This window comes from Neodothiora populina, assembly GCF_041146345.1.
Source record: "Neodothiora populina strain CPC 39397 chromosome Unknown canker_contig_3, whole genome shotgun sequence".
In the NCBI taxonomy this organism is placed as follows: domain Eukaryota; kingdom Fungi; phylum Ascomycota; class Dothideomycetes; order Dothideales; family Dothioraceae; genus Neodothiora; species Neodothiora populina.
In genome coordinates, this window is record NW_027191417.1 from 1,671,043 (window position 1) to 1,695,235 (window position 24,193).

Consider the following 24,193-nt stretch of genomic DNA (forward strand, 5'->3'; position numbering starts at 1 on the left):
CGAAAGCAACGGTAAGAGGTCGATTTGGTGACCAAAAAATCGGCGTAGGAGAAATGTGGTGCGTTGGTTGGCTACACTGGAGTTTGTGGTCAGGGTTCTGCATATATAGCATGAGTTCTTCCATCTGGGTCGAGTCTCGATACTGGCGGAATCATCATGATGCGTGAGCCGTACGTCCATTCGTTGCAATAATGTTGAACTGTGAGTGTATATCATATCTGGCCTGTGTTCAACTTATGCCATCTTCACCTTCTCTTGCTTGTGAACCCATAAGTAGACGAAGGGATATATGGTCTCAGGGATCAACGTCAGGACTATTATCCACCAGCTCCAGGGAGAACCGACGTAAGTCCAGCCTTCGGGGTTGTTCAAATAGCGCCAGATGAACACGCCATAGGCAGTGTAACATCCTAGGTAGCGGGTCACCCAAATCTCTAGCGAATGCCCTTTCGTACTGCGATGCTTAAGCAGAAGATAGACACTTCCCCATCCTATAGGAAACTGTAGCAGGATGCCAGTCCAGTAAGCGGTCTTCTGCTCACGCTCGTCTGGGAACATCTGGGTCAATTGATATAAGATGCATATACCTATTAACACCCCGAAGACCATCCTAGTCGCAACAGTCCGCCTCCTCGCGGGTGGTATGGATGATGAGATGGCCACTGAAGCAAAGGAGAAATCCAGGATGAACCACATTAGAAAGCTCAAGAGTTCAAACCGTGTAGACGTGGTAGCGAATGCATAGAAAAGCTCGTATGCCATAGTCCCGCAACTATGCCCGAGCATTGTCAGCTGCGGGACGATTTGGTTTCTATCATACGTTCAACGTACGTATATTCGATGGCGCCCGCACATGTTTTGTCCCGGTACGTTCGGCTCATATAGAACAAGTAGCACAGAGCATAAACAGCTCCGCAGGAGATGATGAGACCATCTTGAATGAAGAAGTAACTCTCCGGTGGGTTCAACTTTAGATCAACTGGCTGTACCACCAGATGAGAAGTACAGTTTCTTGCGAGAGAGAAGGCAGACATATGATCAGAGCAGAACTGGCAAGGCTTAGAAGATCCGCAGAGGCCGATCACAAAGGTCAAGAGAAGTGAAATGGTTCAAACCGACAGCCTGATCTGACATTATATCTAAGCACCATCGCGACGTACGCACTCGAATCAGATCGGACAGTATAGGAATTGGTCATGTGTGATTTGCAGCCGCCTACCTCCGGATCGCAGCTTGGCCGCGGAGGATGATGATGACAATCGGATGTATGACTAAAGTGTTCCGGTCGAAGGGCGTATGATGACCTCCGAGTATCATGCATACTTATCTTGCCACAATCCGGATGCTAAAACAGGGTGAGAGAATCTTAAATACTATCGAGTCGTGCTGGAAAACATTTCTGCGTTACTGTTGGCAATATCGATGCTTGAACTCCAAGGCAGAGGAAGGAGATGAAGGACTCAAATGATTGTGGGCTCACTCAATCTATGGTCGGCTAGAGTGACGAGAATTTGTATGCAGGGAGATCACCTTGACGATGTCAACACCATAGGCGATCTCTTAATCACCCGTGAGGTAAGGTAGACATGAAGGACGAGATTCACGTTAGCTTTATTGGACGCTTGTAGAACGACAACGAAGAGGATCCACGGGCGACCGCTACGGACATGGCACCGACGTCCGCCCCACCCACCTTGTGCTTGGCACCTTCTACTGTACTGGGAGTAGAGCTATCACGTGTGCAGTACCTATCGGTCACACTTCTGTTAGGCGTGCTCCACGCATCGCAATGCAGACGATGTGTGAGAACTGCGATTGTTCTTTGCATGTCGGGCAGATCCTGAGAAAACAGTTGGGTGGGTTTCATATGATTAGGAAATTCTCCGAGTGAAGCACAGTGTATTCAGTGACGGTAGTTTATGGAATAGAGGCATTTATCAATCATACCGTACTCTGTTGGCCGAGGCCGTAGACAGTTACCGACCGCTCACTGATAAGGCAGAATAGGCAGCTTTACCCTCGCCAACGCAGGGAAACCTGACCAACCACGGTCTAGATTGGATTGCATCATCACGACATACAGAAAAAAAACATTTGTAAGCCTCAGGCATCTTTAGAGACCCACGTTTGTGATCTCGTGGTTTGTGTCTGTATCCGATCGTTTTATTTACATTTGTACGAGTGTGTTTCTCGATCGCACATTATCCATACACCTACACCTGCGCATGTCGGAGATGCGCTTGTGAATCACTGTACCCTGAATAACGCTCTGAAGAAAATCTCAAGTGAACCCCGCTACCTCAACTTCACACGAGATATCATGCGGTAGCGGTAGCATGCCAGTTAGTTGAGCCAAAACTGGCTGTTCCCTGTATTCGAAGTACTGGGTCTGGCAACAGACATTCGTTCCAGTCGGAGGAACATTGACGCGACACTTCAACCTGTGAATTACTTCGTTCCTTCCTACTTTCACATCACTATTGGCGCGGCAGATCTAGAACTCCATAAACATGGGTCTTTTGTAAGCAGCCACGACCCTCCCTTGTATAAGTGGTACCGTAGACTCGGTTCACTGATCATATTCTTCTGCCAGAGCATTAGGAACGCCGCTGGAATGGCCTGAAGCGAAGAAGGTTGCTGGCCAAGTAAGAGAGTGGGGAATTGAACAATTGTTGGCAACATGGAACAGGGCCAAGGGCAAGGAACGAGATGCGATGCTATGGGGTGATGAGGTGTGTTGCACATGGATAAGATACTTATCCATCCATCACAACCACTGACGATTCCTCAGATCGAATACCTGGTTGTTTGTTACGATGATGAGAAGCACGAAGTCAGGCTCTCGTTACGCCAGGCTGATATTCTGGAGGCCCTTGCTAAGGACGAAAAACTCCTTGCACAGGGCGGAGGCGTGCCTGACCTGCAATGTGGAGAGGCCAAGTAAGGGTCAATTCGCGATTACTGTGATACGTGACTAAACTTGACACAGGAAAGGCAAGACCGCACCTGTTTTCCACCCAGAGTTTGGCCGCTTCATGCTTGAGACCACTCCCGGCAAGCCATGGGGCATAGAGTTCAGGGATCTCCTTGATGTGGAGAAAGACATGAAATGGAGGTGAGCAAGACTGGCCGCAGATATATTGAGTTCACGTTATTGATAGCGCTAGACGAGTCATCGCAAAAGAGCATATGGAACCTAGCGAGTTCCCTATTACTCTGACTACATTCCCAAGGCTAGGTCAAAAAGACAGATCGATTACGCCCGAGTACCCTTTGAACGGCGACAAGCTAAGGTCACAATTCCTTCCGGACGAGATTGCCAACCCTCATATTCGATTTCCCACACTAGCTGCCAACATCAGGTCACGAAGAGGAAGGAAAGTGGAGATCAATGTGCCTGTTTTCAGAGATGAAAAGACTGTCTGGCCATTCAAGGATCCCACAGTGGACTTTGGCCTGCATCAGTGGCCCGAGGACGATGATGTTCGTAATGGAGCTGTGAAGGACAACCACATTTATATGGATGCCATGGCTTTCGGCATGGGTAGCTGTTGCCTCCAGATAACATTCCAGGCGAAAAACATTGAAGAAGGTCGAAAGATGTATGACCAGCTCAGTCCCATCGGACCCATCATGCTTGCTCTGACCGCTGCAACGCCGATATATAAAGGCTTTCTTGCAGACACAGATGTCAGATGGAACCAGATCAGCAGAGCAGTCGACGATCGAACACCTGAGGAGTTGGGCGAAAAGGTACGCATAGCCATAGTATGGTGCCCCTGGTGGAGATCTCCTACTGACATTTCATAGCCCCTAAAGAACGACCGCTGGCGCATTCCGAAATCAAGATATGCTTCAAACTCCACGTACATATCACAAGACCCTCGTCTGCGAAAGGAGTATCTGGACCCGGATCTTGTCATTGACGAAGACATGAAGCGCAAGCTCATGGACGGCGGCATGGACGATCGTCTTGCAACGCACTTTGCTCATCTTTTCATCCGCGATCCGATTGTGGTTTTTAATGAAGATCTTGAGCATCTCGATCTCGACAAGGTAGACCATTTCGAAAACCTTCAGTCCACTAATTGGCAGCACATGCGTTTCAAACCGCCACCTCCAGGAAACGACATTGGCTGGCGTGTGGAGTTCCGACCTATGGAGATCCAAATCACTGATTTCGAGAACGCCGCTTTTGCTGTCTTCCTTGTACTCATCACACGAGCCATCCTCAGCTTTGATCTGAACTTTTATATCCCCATACCGCGCACCACCGAGAATATGGAGACTGCGCACATTCGAGATGCGGTGAACACTCAGAAGTTCTACTTCAGGAAAAACCCTCTGCCACCTAGACAGCCAAGATCAGGTGGCTCTGGTACATCGACTCCAAACCCCATGAGCCGACCGCAAACGCCACAGCTTTCTGTAGACGACGAATACGAGCTCATGACTGTGGATGAAATCATCAACGGCCAGAACAATACCAATGGCACGAGTAGTAACGGCACCTCTGGTAGACACGGCGGGTTCCCAGGCCTAATTCCGCTTATCGAAAGCTACCTGAGCAGCATGAATGTTGACGTTGAGACCCGCTGCGAGATTGCAAAGTATCTTGCACTCATCAGAGGCCGTGCCAATGGGTCCTTGTGGACGGCATCCAAGTGGATCAGGCAGTTCGTCCATGACCACCCAGAGTACAAGAAGGACAGTGTAGTGAGCGAGAACGTCAGCTATGATTTGGTGAAAGCAGTCGAGGAAATCACTGTGAATGAAGGCCGAGACGGCTTAGGACTTGAGATGCTCGGCAAAGCAAGAACACCTTGCAACTCGCCCTGAGTGGCATAGAGGGCCGACATTTATTCGCGATTAAAAGCATGCATAACCCTGCGTCCAGCGCTTTCCCCTAGAGTCTTTGTCCGTTAGATTGGTGCTTCATTGCACTTGAAGTACTATACCTGGGCGAGGAGAGTATCCATTATTTTCCCTTTACACGTTAGTAGCTACAGCGGTGCCTTCCCACACGAATTGGACATATCTTTCATTTCCGGTGTGGAATAATTTTTGTCTCCACGAGCGACTGATCTACTGTATGTCGGTTTACTTTCTTATGAAAGGAACACGCTAACGTCCCATACCTACATACTCGCGCGCGTCTGCGAAGGTAAGCGCTGGCAGTACCGAGCATCGACTGCAGGATGCAAATCGACACGCATCAACTACACGTGTCAACCCAGTGTTTTGGAATGTGAGGCGTTGAGGTCCCGGCTCATGCAGTGGTGCGTATGTATAAGCACACCTTAAACCCAGTATCTCGCAGACTGAGCACGGGAAACAGAAAAGCGAAAGTAACGGGGGTCAGAGGGGTGTTCGCCCCGCATCTCTATTTGGTTTGAAGCTGTCTCGCAAGCAGTCATGCATGCGAGAGTAAGGAGTCTGATGCATGCCATATAGCGCACGCTGCAGCCAGCTCTTATATTACTCATAGCAGCAGCAGCAGCAGCATCATCATTTTTCCCTCGGGACAAGGTGTCGGTCAGGAATTTGTAATAAGAACCACCGTGGCCAGATTTGCTGGTTTTGTGACAAATCACTGGGTTGTTTGCTCCCTTGTCGCAACTCCCACCTCGCATGGTTTCTGGTCTTCCGACTTTTCTGCTCCAGTTCTCCGGGTGAGCAGACCTCACATACCTATGTAAGGAGCGGCTATTTGTGACTCATGCATGGTCCTCTATGGCTCGCTTACTGCATTTGATCTTTCAGACATATGTGATCCATGCCATTACGGTTTATGTCGCAGGACGCAGAATGCAGGTCGCAAAATACGGAGATTTATTTTCCTCTTCATCGTCCTCGCAAAGATCATCGGGATTGCTATCTTCCGATTACGCTCGGCTGCATACCGTAAACCACGAACACGAGTCTTCAGTAGCTTGTTGCCCTTCAGGAGCCACTGTTCAGGAGTACACAGTTGTTTTAAGCGGTGTGACAGCAAGCTGTGATGCATACTGAACATGGCTGCTCCATGTTAGAACGCAGCGCTCTCGCAGAGTTGGAGTTCAGGCCGCCTATGACGAGGTCCGTCTTTCGGTCTCGGCGGTCGCGAGTTGAGTGTATTTCAGTGAGAAGCGGAGGGCGTTACCGCCTCCGTTTGGTGTTATGGTACCGTCCACTTGGTTAGATTACAGCCGTGGCATACCTGGGTCGTTGGTTTCTCTCGTTAATTCGAGACTTGACAGGCCATTAGTGGTGGTAGCGCGAAGCGTGGCATGCTTGCATTCCATTTCTATGATTCTACGGCTGTGGCGCTTCCAAGCGAACACAAAGACTACCTAGGTACAGTACCTACTTGTCTACACGTCTACACGTGCAAGGGGTACCTTAGATAGTGACTAGTCGTCGAGATACTTGTACAATACCTACTCAGCCCTTGTGCCTTGTCATTATGGCTTTAGCATGTGGCAGCAGAGATAAGATTCCGTAGTGCTCCTTCGCGTTGGTGAGGGGGGGCCGACTGCTGCAAGGCACTGTGTCCGTTCAATCTTACCCTTGCCCGAGATGAGATCCACACGATGCCCTCGAGAGAGATAAGAAAATAGATGGCAGGAAATAGTGAGGAAGGAGCGCACATGAGATACGAGAGGTGAGCTAAGCGACCTTCCTCACATATTGGTAGCGTCATCGACTCCGCACATACCTTACCTTACTGTTCGGACGACCTCCGTTGACAAATGATACAGGGTTTGCAGAACCCCATGTCGGAGCAGGCATAATCGATGTCGTTAAGAAGTCCCATCATCAGCCATCTTTTTCACACATGCTAGAGAGCAGCCAGAGTTCTCGCGAACAGAGTTGCGAGGTCCCAAAGCCATGGTTCGGAATGACCGCCGTCGCCTGTTGAGAACAGAGTCGCTTCGAGCTGGTGAGACCGAGCTGCCGCGGTGAGGGGTACATTGAAAGTGGGCGACTGACCCAGCACTCGGAGACCTCGGAAGGCTTTGATTGTCTAGAAAGAAGACATGGGGGACGCCATCCCAGGCTCGCCAGGGTATATGATTATCGAACACTGTGTCGACAAAGTGGGAATAATCGGACCAGTAAGCGGGAGGCGCCCGTATATGGTACTCGTACCGCATTAAACAGTAACAAGGCTTGTTTAAAGCCGGCTTACCATGAACAGCGACGCCATTTTGGATCTCATTCGCCACGCGCGAAGGCATGGATGGGATCGCTGGCTTCCTCGTGCTGCCTGCGAGTCGCTGCCTGCCGTTAACCGTCCGTCGTGACCCTGACGTCTGCCGATGCCCAAGGGATCCTTTATGCAACCCATGAGTACGGAGTACCTTGCACAACTCGTGATTCTCCGATTACATGACCAGTTCCACTTCAATTTGCTTTGACACCACGCACTAGATGTACGTCAACTGTACACCTTCGATTCGTGATGAGCAATAGCGTCTAGCGCAAGCTGCCGTGAAACTCTCTGTGTTTAACGTTCGAGTCACGATCATCTTACTTCGACTTTGACTTTGACAACTTCTATAAGCACAGTGAAGCTTAAATCGAGATATGAACGCGAGATTTAAGATTCATGGTAAATAGTGCTGCCCACATTTCTTCCCTTAAAAGTGCAACATCGGTGCCAATCGAGCTAAGCATCAAGATCATACAGAGATTACGAGATCTGAGACTACTGCACGCGCGAAGCCGTTCACAATACGGCAGTTGTTTATTTCCTTGTCTCGCGTTCATTCGCTGAGTGTCCCACACACCCTCCTCGATGCTTCTGCGCTTCATTTCTATCGATCTGCGATGGATTCATTAATGATTGGCCGACGACCAGGCAAGCTTTGACGAGGTGCTACCACAGATTGGTGCGTCCGCTCATATTCCTTCTTCATCTATTCGAACAAAGGAAAAAAATTCCCCGGTCCGGATGGTGGTTCACTTGATCTGAGTGCGGATGTGTATCCGGGTGGGTAAGATTAGAGTTACACTTTTGATTGGCTTCATATATCATAATAGCAATAAAAAGTTGTGGATTCTGCGGTCGTAAGATCGGTTGCCTTTGGAGGCACCACATTCTGGTGCTTGTCTTGGGGTTTTCTTGGGAGGAAGGCAATGGTCGTAACTCGGTCGATATGATGAAATTCGTGGCTTGCGAATATCAAAGACACAGGACAGGTACTGTAGGTAAGCAAAAGCTCGGGTTTTCGCGTTCGGCTCGTCTGGAGGGCGGAAGAAGGCAGACCCCCTCCCAAACACCTATGACAAGTGGATCGTTTCGAACCAGCACACGAGCAAGCATGCAGCAATCCCGTTGGACTATAAGCGCACATCCGATAATGATAGCAATACTCAAAATGGCGAATGAAGAAACAGCAGCAGCTGGCTCCGGTAATAAAATAGGCAATGATTGGAAACACAACCACGCGGCTTATAGCGGAGTATTGTATATGCATACGCTTCTGCGTTTATTTTTTTTTATTATAGTCCTTCACGTGCGTGAAGCATTTGTCGGCAGTTGCGTGGATTATTAACGACAGCTAAGATATGCACCGGCAACGATTGCCTTCGAAGTGAGCACAAGGGGGTTTTCCATTTGACGGCTGTCACTTCCGTTTCGAGGGAAAGAGGGGTGGCGGGATTAGATTAATTCATGCAAGCTCTGACGAGTTGAGAAGCTGGCTGGGCAAGAGTGGCCATGCAGACCACTATGCCTGCTCCATTCCCAAATGGTAGACCCGCAGCTCTGGGTCTGAATGAATTGCTGGCAAGTATCATGCGCCCAGTGATAATCATTGTGAAGGTGTGCGATTCAACAAGCAGAGCCGGAAGACGAGTGTGGTGTCGTTGGTAAGTATGATTTTAGAGCTGAACATTTTCGTCGGAAGCAAGCAGATGAAGCAGGACCACACTGGTCAAGGTTTTTGGGTGTCATCATTCACTATGCTAATAAAAAGTCAAGCCGACGCGTGTCCGAAGATCGCATGTTCGATTCATGGGAACGGTAAACCAAAGAACATATCCTGCTAGAAATCTCAGGCCTCCAATCGTCCAGGCCCGTCGAATGTAAACCCACTGTCCGTAACGCCAAGTTCTTTCTCCCAAATGCAAGGTATCGTCGTTGAAAAGGGCGCAGCCTAAAAGCTGGCCATGATGCGTGTATAGTTCCGTGCCCCATCATAAAAACGCAATGAAATGTCAAAGGTCTAATAACCCCACGCTCGCTAATGTCGCTTGATGAGAGCCTCTAAAAAGGCCTTTTGAGGAAGGATTTCCGTGGCCTCTAATAAGACCAGACACGCTTATTTTGACTCCGTAAAATGTGTGCTGATTGTCGAATGAGGTTTGTACAAAGATCAGGCCAGCAGTAAATAATCTGATGCTGATCTTGCCGCTCGCCGGGGTTGTTGGCAGAGGCATGTATCGATTTTGCCCAACGACTTATGGACTCTAAGTAAGTGGGCTAGATGATTTAATTGCTCGCGTCTGGTTGTTCCGAAGAGCCAGCTTTGGGGCGCAAGCTAGAGCCACCCATGGCAGCCTTCTGGGTGCCTTGTTTCCTGGTCAGCTTTGCGTAATCTGACGATTGTTAGTCATGCTCGTTAATTGATCCGTCGTGAAGGGAGTAGCTTACGAAGACCGCACGCGTTGCAAAGTGTTCTGGCACCATCTGGGCCTCTTCTCCATTCGGGTGTTTCCGCACGTTGACAACTGTGACAGCGACCGGGAGGAGCAGCACGACCTCTGCGTTTCTTGGCTTCGGGGCCAGCGAATCCGCCGAGCTTTGACTCGTCATGCACGGAGTCACGCTTGCTTTCATCCTGGGACTTGTACTGATGCTGCTCCTGGGCATAGCAATACGCAGCCTCCTGGGCTACAACGGTCTCGCGCATACGGCCGAGACAATCAAGCGTGTTGCGAGATCTTGCCATCATATCGTCAATCTCGTGTAGACTAGGTAGAGTACCGGCGATTGGACCCGATCTTTGAGCTTGGTGCATCTTGGCTCCCAGTTGTCTGCTGAAATCAAGTGTTCGACTGCTGCCATCGGCAATTTCGTTTAGAGCAGCCTCAAAGTCGTACATGTCTAGATGGCGCTTCACAGACTCGCCATACACGCGATCAGGGTCGGCCAAGTTCGGTCGAGTTGTGATAGGGTGCGCAGGAGCAGGTTGTGATACTGATGGCTGGTATATAGATCCCGATGAAGGCGCGGCATATGGGGCAGTATAGGCTGGACGATGTTGTTGATAGCTGGAGTAGCCAAAAGAGAAGGGTGCTGGGGCCGACGGCGGGGGAGGGGGCGGCATCGACAAGGCATGTTGCGATGTGCGCTCAGCGGCAGGAGAAGGATCGGCAGCTTGAAAGGGCTGAGGGTAGGAGTTAGGTAGGGGCACAGGTGAATATTCATTGCGCGAAGCCGTCACTACTGGCGGAGGAGGTGCAGCCATGTAGGGCGGGCGAACTCTCTCGAAGTGATCTTGTGCGGTTCGTGGGCTGACTTCCGGAGGATACTGAGGATTAGGGCTGCGACGGGCAGCTGAGTACGAAGAGGCATGGGAAGCAGGATGGGCAGGTAGAGGCGGAGGTTCCATGGCAAAAGATTTCCGCGAGATAGGCGGCGAAGGCGGCGCGGGCGCCGCATAGGCTTGCTGAGGCGCGGAAGAGTACGAAGGTTGTGATGGGAAAGAACGTGGTTGCTCCACACCAAGGGCCTCGTGTATTGACGGCAATGACTGTTTGGCATGGACATCGTCGCCAGACGATCTACGTGCATCCGGTGGAGTGTGTGGAGCACTATGAGAGTTCTGAGAGGTAGGGTGGCTGTAAGGCGGTGGAGGACCAGTCGGATATTGGTAAGATGGACTCGGGACCGTCGACGATGGCGTGGCAGTGACGGGTGTCATATTCGTGTTTCGACTCTGGTAGTCGTGTTCCTCTCGCTTCAATTTATCAAAATCGAAATGTTTCAATGGGGGCAAAGAAGCCCTGTGCACTGTGGTCAGGCGAATATTGGATGGTGAGGAAAATGCAACAATTGCCTACCTATGTTGGTCGGCGGTATCCATAGGTATGAAAGAACCAATTCCAGTGGCCGTGACGTGAGAGTTTTCAGTGTTTTGGTAATCAGACAGCACCACAGACACCGTACTGTTGCTACCTAGAAGTAACGAGAATTGGGGGCCAGATTTGACACTTGGAAGTGCTTTCGGACTTTGAGTATAGCGCTATGATGCAGTCGCGAAGAGATCACGAGTCATCACAAGCACGCTCGAGTTTTCCCGATATGTCAAGATAGGAAGGCTGTAGATTTGTGACGAGTCAATTCGGCTCTTCGGAAAAGAGAGTGATAAAAAGTGAGTGGGTTTCGAAGGGCCGCAGGCGAATCGTAACAATGTGAAATGCAACTGCGGAACAAAGTTCTGCGAGGGAGAGAGAATGATTGATGCAGATGCGGAGGATGACAAGCCAGGATGTACTCGTACAGTGCAGAGCAATGCAAGTGCAGTTGGCTCGAGTGGTAGCGTGTACACAGCAAGGTACTTACAGCAGGCTGAGCGATCACGATGAACGGGAAAACGATCACGTTTAAGCGTCCAGGTAGTAGGTCGAGTAAGGCCCGGGCAAGGGTACCGACCGCAAGCCAGAGTTCCAAAGTAGAGTACTAGGTGAGTAGTGTCCGCACAGGCAATAATGCAAGAATGCGACAGGCCGAGTGGATCAACCAGGAGGACAGGGATTGACAGACGGTTGGCGTCAACTATATCGTGCGCGGACCTGGTCGGGGTCCAAACCAGCATACAGGAGGATCTTAGGTGACCAGATGGTAAAGAAAAAAAGGGCTTCCGGTGCTAATGTATGAAGCACGACGGTACATAGATTGGCCTGTGAACGTTTTTAGTGTTGGAAGGCAAAAGTTGCCGGATGTCTCTCGCTTGCCTCTGTATGATGCACCAGCGGCCGTGTAAAACACGTTCTTCATTTGGTATCTGAGTATCTTAGATCATTACTCCACCATCGACACCCAATCGGCTCCGCCAGGCCACCAGCGAACCTTAGTCGTACATGCGACCCGTTCGAGTCAAGAGCACGATTGCGATCTTGGATCTGCTCAATTTTCCGTACAGTTCTATACAGGTGTCGCGCTTATCTTGCTACTTTCTTCCGAATTGCCGGTCATGCTCCCCTTCATATACTTCGTATACATTCGTTGGTCAACATCTGGCAACCGAATTTACTAAGGTTTGTCATGAGAAAAGGACAATGGGCCGCAACCGCCGTTGCGTGCCACTGCAGGGTCAATCTTGCCAATTCCGCGTCCACTTGTGTTGGCTTGCTACGCTCGCTATCTCCAAACGTGCTAGTGCGAGATCGGTGATCTGATCTAGCGGCAACGCTGACGTCCTCTTCGACGAAAGCGGGCCTCTCAATGGACGGATCACGCCGTTCCGTAGCTAGGCGGAGCGGAGCATCGCATGGACGAGAGCGCATCGCTGTCCGATCGAGCCCATCTAACACTGCTTTACCCGTGCATGCAGCTGCCAGATGGCGTCCCTAATAAAATGGGGCTTGTGTGGCAGCTGGGCGTTCTCTACCAATGACGAGGTAGCAGACCCCGCTAGACTGGCACTTGAGGTAGATTTCATCACAAGATCGTCGGCAATTCGTTGCAGTTGCCGCAACCATTGTGCACATCTACGCTCCTGAGGGAAGGACGTTATTCCTTTCAAGTGCAACGTTGCACATAATGCTCATGCAAGCGCTTTGCGTTCGATTCTCGACATGGTTTCAGGTCGACAGCCACCCGAGGTTTCTCCAAGTATATCCTTCTTCCCGTTTCGAGTCATTCGGACGGACCGCTTTCTAGTAAACGCCATCCCTTGACAGAACCCGGGTGCTAATGCTGTGGTAGGATTACCAGTGCTCATGAAGCCACAGCGACATGTCAGTCCAATAGTGGTCAAGCGTGAATCGGTCCCACGTGCTTACAGCACGCTCCTAGCTCTCGTCAAGGCTCAATCAGCTCGGTCGCTACCTTTTCCCATTTGTCTTCTTCCGCAATCCGTCCCTGGTGCCCATACTCTACACTATGTCGTAAATCCGAAGATGTAACACGGGCGAAGTCCCCGTGCCTCCATGATAGGTGTCGTCACGCCACCTATAGCACTCGCTGCAGATTCCAGTTGCTTTCTGGAAGCTGGCCTGTGGCATAGTTAAGACCAAATCACCTCGAGCGATGCTGCTTCATAAACTCTATAAGCACGATCCAGATCTCCGTACCGCAGACCACACGTGTGGGGCGTGGGGCCTGCTTGCAGCATTCCACCTCTTCTCGACACAATCTACACGATTTTGAGTGTTTCCGTGCTCGATACAAGTTCAATGATCAATTTTAAACATGATCAAATGGTGATCCTAACCTCTCGTTCCGCGATACTCACTACCAGTGCACTTGATACTGGTCCATCTTGTGTCGAGGTATCATCGCAGTGTCTGAACGCATTTCAATGCAATGGCAGCAACAAACCTTCCTCGCAAAACTTTACGCACAATTGCCCTTGTCGCTCAATTGTCCTGACCTGCTTTCGAGAGCCCGGAGGCAATACCGCCCTCTTCTGCATTGCGTAGAGTTTCCTTCTCCTTGATGATGCTCCGCCTGTCGTGGGACATGTTAAGCGCGTTGCAGTAGTTCCACGAATACGACGTCTGTGAACGTTTCGAAACTCTCGCATTTCGTTTCTGTATTTCCATAGATGAACTAGCCACGCAGGCAAATGTCTCACCTCTCCGTGTACTTCTATCGTACTCGGCTAGAGTATCCAGACTCTTCCTGCCACCAACTACTTCATCGCTGAGACATGTAAACTAGTCGTTGAGTCCCCTGGACTCTAGCATGTTACAGCGGTATGGGAGACGATAGTAGCGAATACAAGAGAACCTACGTCCAGGGTGTGTGCTCGCCACCATATGGTTTACGCCACGTTCTTGCTTATTTACCTATACAGTACGTACTCGAAACTTTGATCTCTCAGGGTTTTATTGTCTCGCAACGGTCGTCTTCCTCCAGATTTCGAACCCCGATCGCAATAGCGATTCGATTCAGCCACTGCCGCAAACCGTATCGGACATTTTCATGCATGTGGAAGGACAGTCTAATAGTCCATGGACTGTGTGTTCCTTGCCAACCTATTGTTAATGACCTCGGCATCTCTCTTCCAGCGAGATCCACACCTTCGCCGTGTCGATGTGACCCATACATCGTCCCTCGCTTAGAATAGGGACATGCTTGCGAGCTGCTGCGATCTACCAGGTCGGAATCTCGCGGTCGACATGTGTGTCAGAGAAAAGTATCTCACCAGATCACTGCTATGATCCGGGGTCACCACTCACGATCACCAAGGTACACGTTCTACGATCGGGCGAGATCAAAATGATCTGAGATCTGTTCCTTCCCAAAGTACAAAAATACCCTGTTTATACCACTCATGGTGACACTGCCGCAGCTGACTATCGGTGAAGAAGAAGAGTGTCTGTGGCTCTTCTAGTACCGTACTGTACATCTCGACTGTGTTACTTTGAGCGTCGACGTTTCATATCTTCACTATCGTCTTGCCGTTAACCTTACTTGTACTTTGCACGCGTATCCTTTTCCCCTACGCTGTACCCCCTGGTCGCACATTGCGATTGCCGGCGATCCCGTGATGGCTGCATCATCTAACTAAGCCAGAGGGGGCGAGATTACCTTTCTGCACCCTTTGCGGGGCTTCATGATTGGGGCCACGGGCGTCTGTGTCAGCAGTACACCCAGGATCACGCTTGGAGTCTTTGCCCCATCTTCCATCTAGAAAGTCCGGTGTCAAGCACGGATGGCTCAGGCCCACACCTTGACGCTGCAGACGAATACTACAAACATGGCACGAGTGGTGAGCTGATCAAAGAAGCATGGGATCTTGAATCTCATTGATCCACGCTTTGCTGAAATCATGGTCCACAAATGTTAAGACGACGCCCGGTCGCAGTGCTAATGAATGGAACCTGATTCACTGCGATGTCGCTCATGCTTTTTTTAATCTATGATCTTTTGGTCTACATTCATGTGAGCACCGACGACGGCCTCCGCGTGTCCAATAAGTCCCCCCACGGATTTTCCTTGCAACCAGTCTGCTCGTCTTCCATGAACAAAGTAGTGGACAGGCAAAACGGCTGTGACAGACCTCTTACTCGAGCCCGCGGGCGGTTGTTTTCCTGTTCGCTTCTTTAGGCACTGGAGATACCAAGACGGGCAAGGATCACCGCACAACCCGACTCATTTGCTTTTTCCCATTATCACGTCTATTCCCGCGAGTCGTGCGCTAGTTGTTTGATGGTAATGTGACGTACGTGAAGATGGATAAACAAGAGACAAAAAGAAAGCTAGAATCGACAGTACAATTATATGCGGGATTCAACGTGGCCACACGATTCAGGGCGTTTCTTGGGTGTGGAAAAAGCACGAATACAGAACCTGGTCATGGTCTCCAAAATGCCTTGTGATAAGCACAAAGGCCAGAGACAGCGCTTTCCGCTAATCTCGGACCGCCATTGGGTTCAGGTACAGCACACTTGGGCATCTGCAACGGAGATCCGTGCTTGCGAGCCATACATAAGGTATACACGCCAAAGGAAAATGCAACAGACCCTGAGAAGGACGACTTCCACATGTGAGACCAAGAGATGTCAGATCTGCCTAGAACGGAAATGCATGAATCCGCCATGTGAGCCGTGCTCACGCTTATGAACAGGCTTGCGCTGCCAATCCTCCCTGCCTTTTGGACTGCGAGGACGTGGCAAGCTGTGGAACTTGCTGAAAGAACAAGTCGAATGATCTGTCCTCTGGTGCCTCGGTACTATGGACCGTATCGAGGTGCTACAGTATTCCTCAAAACAGCTGTCTCGCCTTCCAATGGGGCAACAGCGAAAGAAGATTATTAGAGGGAGCACGAAGGGGTCCGGTCGGTTGACAGCAGCCGATATGGGCCGAGCCCCACTGCCATACTGTATCGAACAGACATCATCGTCATGGTGCTTTTACACATGGGCTCATTGTTTAACGCTGACGAGTACAAGACAACAGTAGTCATTGCCAACAAGACATGTGACAGCCAATTCACCCTCGACATTGTTCTGCTTGTTCCAGTCTGCTGATGGTGATCCCTTCCAGTATGGCAATTCCCTGAGACACGCACTACCGCGAACGGCCTCGACGCCACATTCCCATCCGCTGGACCCTTTTTCGGCTTTCCTCCACGAGCTAGTGAGAGCGTTTGTCAATTGGCCACATGCCACCAGTGCCGTTTCATTTTATTTCCCGAGAACTAGAAATAATAAAGGAAAGGGTGCTTGTAGAAGCACAGAAAGCCGGCCTCATCGGTATGACGGGAATGACTCGCGAATCACAGGCCGTGTCTGACTATACAGGTACCAAGTACTCAGATCGCTGATCATGGTTGATCTGGGTGTCTCGAAGAGGTGAGTTGGTGGGCGAGAGCGAGAAAGAAGAAAAAGGGGAGCAAGAGAGTCATGCCGTCGCAACATCTAGATGGCACGATTCGAATCGGAACGACAATCAGAGTGGAGTTCGTACCGTCGTACGTGAAGCGCGGAACTGGATCTGATCGGCAAGACGGACTTGCGATCATCTGTCTGTTCCTGTGCTTACGTAGGCCTTGTTTGTCCTGTGTTCATTCGCAAGTCGGTACGGAGTACTGTTTCCTATCAGCTGAGCCAACTACTGTGCTGTAAGTGCAGTTGATTACAAACAACGGGAAACTGAAGAGAGATTGGAGCGCGAGAAGAGATTGTTTCGCCAAATGTGCAACTCGAGTCGACGATACAACTGAAATGCGCTGCTGGCGCGGCACTGTCGTTATCCACTCTCGCTGGCGAAACGTCGAACTGTAGATCTCGTGGGAAAAAGAAGGTCAGCCACGACTTTGCGTTGCAAGGAAGACTTCCTCTTGGCGGCATCATTGCTTACACCTCTTCATATCGCTGCTACTATGACAGAGTGTTGATCGCAATTCTCTGCGTTGGGAAGTGTAGATGATGTACTATATTATACCTTTGTGGGGCTTACGTGAAGAGAAGAGACAGAAGAGAGGGTTACCGTGTTACCAGATCTAAACATCACGATTCCAAGAGGCACAGTAGGCTACGGTATGAGATAGAGTAGCCACCCAAAGTCCTTTGTCCCAGCAGCCTAGATGAAAGGGAAAGGGGAAGTGGGGAGCTTTAGCATTTGCGATCTGAACCCTCATAACACACGTCGCCATACCGCGCCATCTGTACAATGCCCTCTGTACAACAGAAACCGAGAAACATCTTTCTGCCATTTAAGCGAAACCCGGGAACGGGGCGCACGCCGTAAGACAATAGTATGCCAAAGTTTTGTGTGCCTCCCAAATGTACCTTACTGCAAGTCCATCACCCCTTTCTTCATCCTGATCATGAAAGCAAGGTAAGGTAAGTAGGCCTATCTCTCTCTCGATCAATTGGTCGGCGTAACATGATTTCTCCGAACTCTGTAGTCTGCATGACTGATCCTACTAGTTCCGCCTATTCTTTCACGCATATTAAAACCAACGTACAGTATATACCTTACCTTATTCCTGTCTTGCAGCTAAGGCAAGGTATATGCGCCGCCCAACCCACAGCGATGACGCGTGAGGCACTGGCTTCTTTCCTCCTGTCGGGGTTATGTGGTTCAACTGCTTCCAATACATGGACGTTTGGTGGAGACGGCTGCTGCACCACGCCACAGGGTGAGGTTTTTCGAGGGTTGCATCTAGGGGGGAATAACGATGAGAGGGAATAACTACTGTACTGCACTGCACTGGTCTACCCGTTGTGGTGGCGCGGACGAGGACCCCTTGGTCCTCGCGTTGTCTTGCCTGCTATCGCCATTTGAGCTACTGTATGTACTTGTACGGTATGTGGGCGATGGCGGGAAGTTCTTCGCGTGGGATGAAGGATGGCATGGCATGGCGTTCGAGTGCAGAATTAACCTCTGCCTACCTAGCTACCTACCTATCTACCTACCTACCTACCTACCGTATCTTGCCTACTTCATCCTGCAGGGACGGACGGTGTCTGCATGGCTCGTGGTTCATGAATCGCGTCGTGTGTGAAGTTTGTGGAAATAGTCGTGAGCGTGTTTCTGTGTGTGCTCTTCTTGCCGGTGTAAGTATGTGTAGGTACGTACGTGCTTTGTAGACCTTCCTGTTCTGATACCACAGTCATTTAGCGTGGGTATAGTGGGATGAGCGGTGGATCCATCGTCCTACAGTAAAGTACTCGGAGCTGTCGATGTCGGATGTCCGCTAGGAAGGATCGAGATTGCGGAACAGAGTGCAAGTACGTCTGGTGCAATTTGTGGTTGTTTCCAGTGTGCGAGCACTGGCAGTATTTCATGCACAAGCGTGTCTATGCTGGCAGAGAGACGGATAGGTATCGTTCGTTCAGTCTCCCCCTCTCTTCGACCTCGCACTCGAGGTCGAGGGTCAGCTCACCTGCAGGACTTGAAGTCAATCGTAGAAACAAGGCAATTACACCCTCTACTCCGGGGAAAGGGTTTGGTATAGGACTCGAACATGAATGATTCGGTGCTGCATGGCTTCTCCATGCATCGGTCAGTGTTGTAGTAGCTATCCTTGCTTGATTTTGACATGAGGGGGGAGGGATTGAGCATGGAGAATATACCTGTATCTACTTTTAGCAAGGTGCAGAAGAGCTCACGCTGCTCGAGTAAGGGACATTCCGGTTTCATCATAATGAAGTCCTATGCGATAGCCAGAGTTTCCCCTGTCGAGCAGTTAACAGTGAAACAAAAGCTACTGGATATCCCGAAATCAGCACTATGAGATGTCGTCCCGACGCATTCCAGAGAACATATCCACCAAGAGTGTCCAGACGCTTGCATAGATGACCTATATAGTGCGATAATCCGAAAGGCATCGTGGCACAGGCATTATGTTTGACAGGAATTGCAGAGAGATAATTCACGCCGATACATATTCTGGAACATATATGCATGCGAGGGATGGAAGCTGGGCGACCCTGTCCCTCGATTCGCACGATACTGACTTTGGACACGAGATGTCTGGAGAATATCAACAAGCAGTATACCGTGTAGTGACACTCGACTACTATCTTTGTGAGCTGAAGACTTCGATGGAGTTGAGAGTAAGGCTTCGGCTCTTATGGATGTTTGTCCAGGTCCATCAGAAGAAAAGTACAGTAGATTCTGGTGCTCCTTTAACTGTTGTGGTATATTCATTCATCAAGGTTCATGTCATATACGGCTAACAACATGCACATACATGCTAACACATACACAAGTATCGAATGCACAAAGAAACAGCCTACATATATGAGCAACAACTAAAGCACGGGGACTTGTCGTGTTTCTAGGAACAATTACAAATGGATCATGTCGAGTGGAAGAACAGGAATAACATTATCATTTACCTAAACCAAAAGCCACGTCCTTCCCTGCACATATGCTCCCTGTCAGAGAACAAAAGACACTGCGAATGATGTTAGCATATGCACCCCTTGCACATGTATCTGACGGTTTGACTGGAGAAGAAAGGGCAAAAAGTGTCAGGTTAAAGCCTTGTCACAGGCTGATTTCGTCAATGTCCAACTTGTGGCTACGTTGACCGTCGTGAGATGATTGAAAATTGTTCATCATTTGAAGCGTGCATGAGAAGAAATGGAAAAGGGGTGGGCTTACCATTAGGTGCAGATCAGACATGGAACATAGCCTGAAGTCAAGGTGGTGAAGGAAAAACTGTGAATCGGGTCAGCGACGTGGTCACAACCAATTTGCGTGCAGAGCATCAATTAATTGATGTCAATCAGACAAAACACTCTCGTCTTATCCACCGGTCAAGGTGGTCGGACATATGCTTGTCATTGGTATATTTATATCATCATGAAGAGTAAAGGCAGAAGGGAAGAGGAAACTCCATACCATTTCAGTAATTATATACACTGGCTAAGGGATCACCCACATCACCAGTATAGAAAAGACGTTGTTGCTCTCGAGATAATCCTACAATAACTGTAAGCTTCATGCATACTCGAAAGATCAACGATAGAAAGTAGTGCAACAGAGAATATCAGTTAGGCATGAATGGTTAAAAAAAAAGATTGTGTCGGCATCGCTAACGCGGATACGACTCGTCATCTAAAGGGTTCATCATAAAAAAAGGAGAAAGCATGTGCAAACAATTTTAGCTTACCATTTGAGATGCCGTGCCCGCGCTTGCCAGCTAGTGAGCTGAATAGCAAGACGAAGATGCGAGCACAACTGCGTCAAGTGACGGCCGGTTGAAGGCCATCAAGCAATTCAATGGACGCAAATAGAGGTAACACGCTGTTCGTATGCACCTTGCAGGACCAGGGTGTCCGTTCGCATGCTTACATGGACAAAATGACGATTGCCGTTCCATACTGAATCCAATTCACGTCAGCTTTGGCCCAAAATAGGTCAATAGCAAAAGGTAGTGGTAAGATTGAGGTAATCAGTGGACGAGGTTTTCTAGGCCTGTCACAAAATAGGCATATCGGCTCATGTGGTTTGTGTCGGAGCCCAGTGCCGTTTCATCACAAGAAGGAAAGATGATGGACGAGTGTGGTCTGCATACCTATTCTAGCTATTAGTCAAGGCCCAAAAGATGAATTGAGCAGTAAAAATAGTGATGCGAATAGTAAAGATCAGAAATAGCCATTTGATATCGCCAGCGATCCGAGGATCTCGGTCGGTAATTTCCAGCGTATATAATACACAATTGTTCATCCTCAGAAGGGGGTAGTGGGCTGAATAGTAGATGCAGTGTACGCGTACCTTTATGATGTTGTCTCAGGGCAAGCCAGCGACATATGCGGTTGCCATGAGCAAGTGGTTCTAGCTGTTGACCTAACAAAAGGCACAGCATTCACATGATGAACACAAATGAGTGGAGAAGCGAGCTGCACTTTGAGTGAAGACTCGAGTCGACATGGATTCTCATCCCCACAACGTTCCAACTCTTAGATGAAGCCAAGCTTTGCTCTGATCTGATGAAGACTCTGTCAGTAAATACTCAAGCCTTGGTCGAGTGAACAGTGACGAGCAACATATATCGAGCATCGATCAGACTGACGTGCTTGCAAATGCGTTTCAGTTCTCCAATGGAGATCAAAGACTCTAGTTTATGCGGTATACAAAATCATCGTGATGTTGTGTGGGAGGACAGGGCAGGCAAGTGAATTGCGAGCGGAGACGTGAGGAACTTACGAATTGATCAGGCGACCACACCATTGCCATGCAGGGCTTATGCGAGATTTTTCAGTCGCGCCTGTTGATGGACAATGGTGTGTTGATGATGTTGAGGAAAAGTTGCAGCTGAATTTTGTATGCAAGCGTTGCGGGTCGGGCCCAAGCTTTCAGGCTTAGTCATCCTCGGCAGTGCCGCGCTAGGCCGTTATGAGGAAGCCTCATCGAGGCGTGTATAAATGATGTTGCCACACGAAGCGACCACTTTTGACTGAAGTTTGTGAGATTGTCTTTCGTGGTCATTGCTGTACTATCATGCGGTAGTCATGTAAATAAATGCGCTTTTCTCTTCCATTATTTAGTTCTAATGGCCGCGTCGCCAGGGCCATGCATGAGTTATCATATGCTCATTGGTCAAATATGTTTTCACTGTACCAATTCCCGACAACGCCCAAGTGCTATCTTGTGGCAGGTAAGAGTATTAAGCAGATCGATAGAACAAGCGACACCAAACAATGCTGGTCATCGACCTTGGCAGGTTTGTCGAATGAATAAACAATGATAAAAGACACGGATAAGTGATAGTAATAAAGGGCTTCAGCGTCCCGAAGACTTGCCAATATCTAGATGGAAAGCTTGAAATAATGGCTTGACTGGATACAAAGCGACTAGATTATTGGGGAATGACCCAGCAGGAAACATATATGCAGGGCCCAAGTCGATGGGTGAAAGAAGCAGAACAAGCGGGCGAGTCGGACAGTCTAGTTTAATTTCACATAATTACCTGGGTAGATGTTAGATCAACAATGCCATGATCAGCAGAAGAAAACTCACCTGGGAATTGTCCCGACCTTCCGGCAATCTTGCCCGTCCACCATTCGTTGTCATTGCTCGTTCTTTGGATGATTTCAATAACATCACCAGCGCTGAAGCTCAGATCTCCCTCGGCCTGGGCTTCGTAGTCATACAAGGCAGTGACAGTCTCGGCCTGAGGCACGCCGCTGAATCTGCTGGGTTTCTTGGGGGGTGGCGGAGCGGCCTTTGCCTTGGCAGCTGCTGCGAGACCGCTGTTCTGCGGACTTATAACGCTAGGCGCAGTGTAGGGCGGCGGAGGGTTGTCGTAGCTATCCCGTAGAGGACTCGATGCGCCAGTGCCAGTGCCAGCAGCCTCGGAGGCCTTGGTGGCGTATTTGTTCTCGCCGTACTTGCTCGTTCCCGGGCCGAGTGCGAGCTTGCCGCCAGGGGTCTTGCCCAAACCCTTGGTCTTGAAATGGACGATTGTCAAAGCCTCGGCCTTCTCTTGAATGCCCTCACGTTTCTTCTCGAAGGCGCCCTCGATGTCGAGGGTGAGATCAAAGTATCCAATGTCGATGCTCTGCATCTTCTCGTGCAAAGTGTAGAAGACGTTCAGCTGCATGTAGTAGAAGCTCTGGAACAGGGGGATGATGAACTCGCGCTCGAGACGGAAAAGCTCCGGGAGCTCGTTCTTAAGGAGATCGTTGAAGTGCTCGTATTCCTGTGTGGCAACATCGACGTCGTTCTCGGCCTTGTACAGAGCTTTTTCGTCCTTGAGCGACTTGTCTTTCTTGTCCTGCAGCTTCTTGAGCGAGGCTCGGTGCCGGTCGTAGTCGAGCTGCTTGTGGTCGCGCTTGGTAGCCATTTTACGGACTTGCTTGATGATGACCAATAGCTCATCTGCGGGACGGACGACACGGTTCTCGATCATCTCGAGCTCTGGCTGTAGGGCGGCTTTGAGGTCGCGCACAATGGCTTCGTACTCTTCGCAGGCGCGGATACCTTCCGGATTGCCATCGACGACGTACGAGTCCGGATCGGACATGCGGCCAGATATGGGCTTGTAGATCTCGGCGCAGGCCTTTGAGAACTCGATCTGATGGTCGAGCATGCCATTGATCGAGGTGAAGTATCTGCGGAAAGGTGAGCTTTTTCTCTCTGGATTTCTGGCCAAGGGCGGCGGACTTTTGAGATTCATCGTGCAGCTTCTTTGTCTCGACCTCCAACTCTTGGAAGCGACGCTCGGCGTCGACGTAGACGGCATCTTTGGTGATTTCTCCCTGCGATCAACGCGTCAACAGGCGAAGGAGAGAGTGAGAAAGAGAGGGGGGCAGTACCATGTTAAACCTCTGCTTGAATGTTTGCGGTGCCTAGAACGAGTGAGTCAGTCGAATGCTCTCCATCCGAGGAGGTGTCGTCGCAAGTCATACCCGCACAACACTCTTGGAGAAGCCCTTCCAACTCATTGTGACGGCTCAATGCGGTTCAAGCCGTCGAGGCGCGTGGAAGTCGAGGGCTATGACTGTGGGTGTGTTTGTGTGTAGATGTGCTCTGCTGCGGGAGCAATGGCAAAGAATCAAAAGAAAATCAAGGGCAAGATGCGAAGCAAGATGTGATGTTGCGGGTTGGAATGTGCAGTAAAGTTAGGTAGGTTTATGGGGCGGAGTCTATGTTATCTTGGCTCAGGTTCAGGTATCTGTTATGCGTTTTGGGTTATGACGATGATGTGTAGGATCGACTCGGCGCAGACTGGAGACTGGGCGTTGCTGAGGCAGGCAGCGACTACAAGTATGACTATGACTATGACTACCTTAGGTAGGTATAGTGAAAGACTATCCGGCGGAACACACATTACTTTCATGCCGTATGTGCCTCGAATTGGCACCTATTGATATTAATATTTGCAGTTGATGCCCGTCTTCCGGGATGTCTTGGCTGCCGTTTGTTAAGGTAAACTGACACAGGCAAGGTATGGTGGGCTGTCTGACTTGGCATCACGTCATATCACTCGTCCATTCCTTTCTCTAACAGCTTTATCCTCCTGTCTTTTGTCTCTGGCAGTACTGTAATTAGTGCACAGGTGAAATAGAC

The 24,193-nt window shown here is 49.8% G+C and overlaps 4 protein-coding genes across 6 annotated transcripts; 1 reads left to right on the forward strand and 3 right to left on the reverse strand.

The window, feature by feature from the left end:
* Positions 1-234: 234 nt before the first annotated feature.
* On the reverse strand, positions 235-1,034 carry AAFC00_004951 (uncharacterized protein; the record flags this gene model as incomplete). 2 transcript variants are annotated; one of them, XM_069344666.1, is made up of 2 exons in its annotated part: positions 235-772; positions 832-1,034. In XM_069344666.1, the coding sequence occupies 2 exons, from the start codon at positions 1,032-1,034 to the stop codon at positions 235-237; spliced, it is 741 nt and encodes a 246-aa protein (XP_069197100.1). The 2 variants fall into 2 exon arrangements, with proteins under 2 accessions (XP_069197100.1, XP_069197101.1); XM_069347784.1 differs by having other exon boundaries at positions 832-881.
* Positions 1,035-2,510: 1,476 nt separating this feature from the next.
* AAFC00_004952 (uncharacterized protein) lies at positions 2,511-4,839 on the forward strand (the record flags this gene model as incomplete). The annotated part of the gene is made up of 6 exons (XM_069344668.1): positions 2,511-2,521; positions 2,594-2,732; positions 2,792-2,940; positions 2,990-3,115; positions 3,168-3,753; positions 3,811-4,839. The coding sequence occupies 6 exons, from the start codon at positions 2,511-2,513 to the stop codon at positions 4,837-4,839; spliced, it is 2,040 nt and encodes a 679-aa protein (XP_069197102.1).
* A 4,639-nt stretch (positions 4,840-9,478) lies between these two features.
* AAFC00_004953 (uncharacterized protein) lies at positions 9,479-11,075 on the reverse strand (the record flags this gene model as incomplete). Of its 2 annotated transcripts, XM_069344669.1 has the most annotated exons (3): positions 9,479-9,585; positions 9,641-10,995; positions 11,053-11,075. In XM_069344669.1, 3 exons carry the CDS (start codon positions 11,073-11,075, stop codon positions 9,479-9,481), a joined length of 1,485 nt encoding a protein of 494 aa, XP_069197103.1. The 2 variants fall into 2 exon arrangements, with proteins under 2 accessions (XP_069197103.1, XP_069197104.1); XM_069348213.1 differs by lacking the exon at positions 11,053-11,075 and having other exon boundaries at positions 9,641-10,913.
* A 10,993-nt stretch (positions 11,076-22,068) lies between these two features.
* AAFC00_004954 (uncharacterized protein) lies at positions 22,069-23,568 on the reverse strand (the record flags this gene model as incomplete). Its single annotated transcript, XM_069344670.1, has 5 exons — positions 22,069-22,091; positions 22,142-23,235; positions 23,288-23,382; positions 23,440-23,472; positions 23,533-23,568. 5 exons carry the CDS (start codon positions 23,566-23,568, stop codon positions 22,069-22,071), a joined length of 1,281 nt encoding a protein of 426 aa, XP_069197105.1.
* Positions 23,569-24,193: the final 625 nt, after the last annotated feature.